The sequence below is a fragment of the Octopus bimaculoides genome, chromosome 1, assembly GCF_001194135.2.
Source record: "Octopus bimaculoides isolate UCB-OBI-ISO-001 chromosome 1, ASM119413v2, whole genome shotgun sequence".
Classification (NCBI taxonomy): Eukaryota; Metazoa; Mollusca; class Cephalopoda; order Octopoda; family Octopodidae; genus Octopus; species Octopus bimaculoides.
In genome coordinates, this window is record NC_068981.1 from 106,201,515 (window position 1) to 106,205,808 (window position 4,294).

Below are 4,294 nucleotides of genomic sequence, written 5' to 3' on the forward strand. Positions count from 1 at the left end.
CCCCAAGTTTGTATATTCGAAATCTACATGATATAACACATTCGTAGAAAATTTCATTAAAACAATATCTATTTTTCTGAAAGTTATGATCATCCAAAGTCGGTGGGGCCGAAATCTGTTGTCATTCCTGGATTTTCAGTGCATGGTGCTCACAAAATTGACCACAATCGCTCCAGAGAAGGGAAGATAAGCTTTTTTGTAAAACAGATGCTCCAGATCATTTCCAAGGGCACCATGAAAAGAAATCTGAAAAATCTCCGTCTAAACGGAGAAATTCCAACTTGTTAGTGCTTCCTAACTCCGAAGTCGGCCTATACATGTATGTATAAATGTATATATGTATGTATCTAACTGTGTCTTTGTTTGACACCCCGTCAACGCTTATAACTGCTGTTGCTGTGCATTATTTACAATGGAGAGATAGGTATCCGCATCGTGTTTGTTGTTATCACAACGTTTCGGCTGATGTACTCTCCAACCTTCATGTGTTCTGGTGGAATTTCGAACCCAACCCTTTATTTGACTAATGTAGTCTACTTCAATTCGTCTTAATTTTAAGAAAATGAATATTTTTTAATGAAATAATCTACAAATATACCGAGGACAGGAATTTTGGGGGTTATTTTTGAGAACCGTTCCTCACTCGCTGGTGTTTCTGAACAAGTCCATAGTTGTATAGAATTTCATTAATAACATCCATTTTCTTGAAAGTTAAGGCGAATTGAAGTGGACTCCGGTGAATTTTCCGAAATTCCCCACCTCCAAAATTAGGGCGTATCCTAATATGCCACATTTTATGCACTTAGAAACAATTCCTGGTGGACAAGGGGCTTTCACAGTATTCATATTAACTGCTGCCAAGAAGAATGGTTGGACCCTCACTTGTGTTCACATTAGGACAGCTCTCTCACATTTAGTAGCCTTTCATATTTGCAAGCCGTTCATTTTCACTTCTAGATAGCGGGATGGGGTGTATGAATCAATTTTGGAGTTTCCTCAGAAAATTTGAAATTAATTTCTCCATGTTTTTCCACGTAGATTGAAAAAAAAAAAATTTAATTTTAAAATTTCGGGTGGAGAAGGGGGGGGAAGTTAAAATTTTGAAAACATGGATTTTGACATACTCAGAATCTCGTCACCGAAAACAGGGATCCGCTGAAAAAATTTCAAAACAAAAAGAAGGTCGATTTTTTTTTTTGTGCCGGTGTACTTGTAAACATTAACCAAATTCTTTTTTAGAACAGTAGATCTCAAGGTACATAAACCTATGAATAGTAAAATGTAAACAGATATTTGGTTCAAATACCCTTTTGGACAGGAAAATGCCGAGGGCTGTCGGTCCCACGGGCGCCTTTCAATTTTTTTTTTTAAATCTTAGTTTTTCAGCTTTACATGCTATTATTCATAGCTTTATGTACTTCGAGATCCACTGCTTCAATAAAATTGTCTCGAAAGTTTTTAAGTTCTGTCGTCAACAAAACTTAATATTGAAACTGTTGAAAGTTAGAATGAGTCTTGATTTTCCTTTTGTAGTTAATTGTATTAGCATGTAAGAAGTTAAGGGTCGAAACGCTTACCTTAGGGTTTCTTTAAGACCTGCTGTTTAGCTCTCCCGAGAGATTCTTGCCATTATTTTATGTTGTTGCCTGTCTCACTGTTTTTGTTTTTTTTTGTCTTATTTTGTTACAGAGGAGCCGTTCAGCCTCCAGGGAATCAAAAATATCTGAAAAATCTCACCAATCTGGTTCTCATAAGTCGGAAGCCTCTCGCTCCTATTCAAGGTCTCCAACTCCAAAATCTGCTCGTTCTCAGAGATCTGCCTCCCGATCTCGTTCTCGATCAAGGTCCCAGTCGCGTTCACCATCTCGTTCCAGATCTAGATCAAGATCTCGATCAAAGCATAGACACAGGAGATCATACAGCAGATCAAGGTAAATCTTACCATACACTAGTTTTTTCAAATAATGCTTGCTTAGTTCTATTATTTAGCATTTTCTTATATTTCTAAAATATAGTCCTCCAGTTTAAAATGTAATCCAATCGAAAGTAAAATTTGAACACTTTTCAACACTGCTGACAAAATGAACTTTTTCTCTAGAAGTTAATAAAAAGTTACAAACCTTTAAAGTTCTGTGATTTTACCAATCTGAAGTCTCCATTGCTGACATTTTCTTGAAAATGGTTTTCATCAGCATCAATGTAGAAAAAAAAAACATTCTGGTGGTTGAAAAATACTTAAACCAAGTATATGATTATTAAAGAACATATGTTATTCCTGAAAATTGTACTTCAATAAAGAATAAATATAACAATGGAATTTTGAACACAATTTGGTAAATTGTTTTCAACTTCATGTGCAATCAATTTCCAAAGGTCTCCAAATTAACACAACTTATTTACCACTCTCAGTATTGGGCCAAAGCATTCACTCTCTACTGTAATATGTAAAATGGCATCATCTCTTTCAACAAATACATTTTCTCTTAAATTTTTGTCAAATTTTACTTGTTGAACTAAAAATAGATTGTCATATGCTCCTTCCCCATATGTTTCAATTGCATTCTGAATCAAAAACTTAAGGTTTCTGTGGATCAGTTATATTATTTATTGATATATCTGTATATATATAAAAGTAGTTTTTGAACATGACAAAAGGGTCGTCTCTTTTCCTTGCTGGCATAGGTTTGATGGTTTGACTGGAGCTGCCAGATAAGGAGCTGTCTAGACTCCAATTGTCTGTTGTGGCATGGTTTCTATGGCTGGATGCCTTTTCCGATGCCAATCACTTTACAGTGTGCAGGGTGCTTATTACATGGCACCAGCATGTGTGCATTTACACAGTACTAGCATGAGTACATTTTATGTGGCACCAGCACCTGTAAAGGACAAGCCTATATGTATGGATGACAGCGTTTTTACTTGTATGTTAATCTTGTAAAATTGTTATCACTTATGCAGTAATGAAACCTGTTGATATTTTCATTTAAATATGAGTAGATTATGTCATAGGTTGGTAATAAAGTAAAAAATTTACAATTATCAACTTTTTGTAATAGATCAAGAAGTCGAAGCAGGCGGTACTGTTCTCGTTCTCGGTCACGAACTCCTTACTCACAAAGACGTAGATAGTAAGTATTTTTAACCCTTTCGTTACCATATTTCTAATCATGTGTTTCAATTAATTTCTAATAGAATCATAAATTTAGTCTGGTTTCATTAAACAACTTTTTTATTTATCAACATATTAATGTGATTTTTGGAAGATAATTTAACGAAAGGTTCTCAACCAATTCTATACCAAAATTTTTGTCACAAAGTGACTCTAATTACAGGTAAATTCAACAAAATATAAAATTATTTAAATTTTTGTTCAAACATCGCTATAGAAAATGGGTTATTGAGTACAACAAAATATTATTATAGAAGAGTTGTGCACATTACTGGATTCATTACTGTCTCTTTTGCCAGTATAAAATTAAAATCCAGAGCAGTACCCAGTATTTGATTCACAAATCTTCCAAACTTTGATCCCCCATTTTGTGGGCTTTCCTGGCATATACTGTCAAAAACGCACTCGGCCTTTATAGCCCACCATATCCTCATCTATAAACTGTTTTATATGCGTTTTGAACACAGTCAATGAGGGGTCTTAGTTTAAATAAGGGATCAAAGTCTGGTTCTCCACGTACTGGTGTACTGCTCGTGTCTCTTATATATATATATATTGAGTCAATTTTAAAAACTGTCTTCGTCATTATACTTGAGACATATTCGTCTCCAAAGGGTCCATCACTACTCTAGTAATTTGTTATTCTAGGTAACTTTCTAATGCCCATAATAATATTTATGGCAGAATATGCTTTAATTTCATTCAAGTTTGTGGGAAACCACAAACTATCCCTTTTTTACGCTTTGTTTACATTCAGCGTAACGGTTTGTTTCCACCGTAATCAATTCAAATAGGTACATCGGAAAAAGCAAAAAGAAATAGTCTAAAACTTTACTCTCCTGGGTAAGACTGGCTTGGTCCAGTTTCTTCAGAAAAATCACTGAAAGGAGTTTTTAAATTTTCACTCCATTCAGGTACTAATTCATTCTCTTTATCGCTATCATCGGAGCTCTCGGATTCACTGCTTTCATTTTCGGAAAATGAAACAGATTCATTATCAAATACCACGTGCTTTTTTTTTTCCCCCGGTTACAGAGTTAGATTTATCAAGGTCTTCAACGGAAAATCCTTCGAATTCTGACTCGCTGCTTGACAATAAAATTCATATCCATTTTTTTTGTCAGG

General features: G+C 34.7%; 1 protein-coding gene across 1 annotated transcript in view; it reads left to right on the forward strand.

Annotated features, from left to right (window-relative positions):
• LOC106872282 (transformer-2 protein homolog beta) overlaps nucleotides 1–4,294 on the forward strand; it is a 19,818-nt gene that overhangs the window by 4,020 nt on the left and 11,504 nt on the right. Inside the window, exon 2 of the mRNA XM_014919207.2 lies at nucleotides 1,690–1,931. Within this exon, the coding sequence (XP_014774693.1) occupies nucleotides 1,690–1,931 (242 nt within the window). The remainder of the gene's footprint in view (nucleotides 1–1,689; nucleotides 1,932–4,294) is intronic.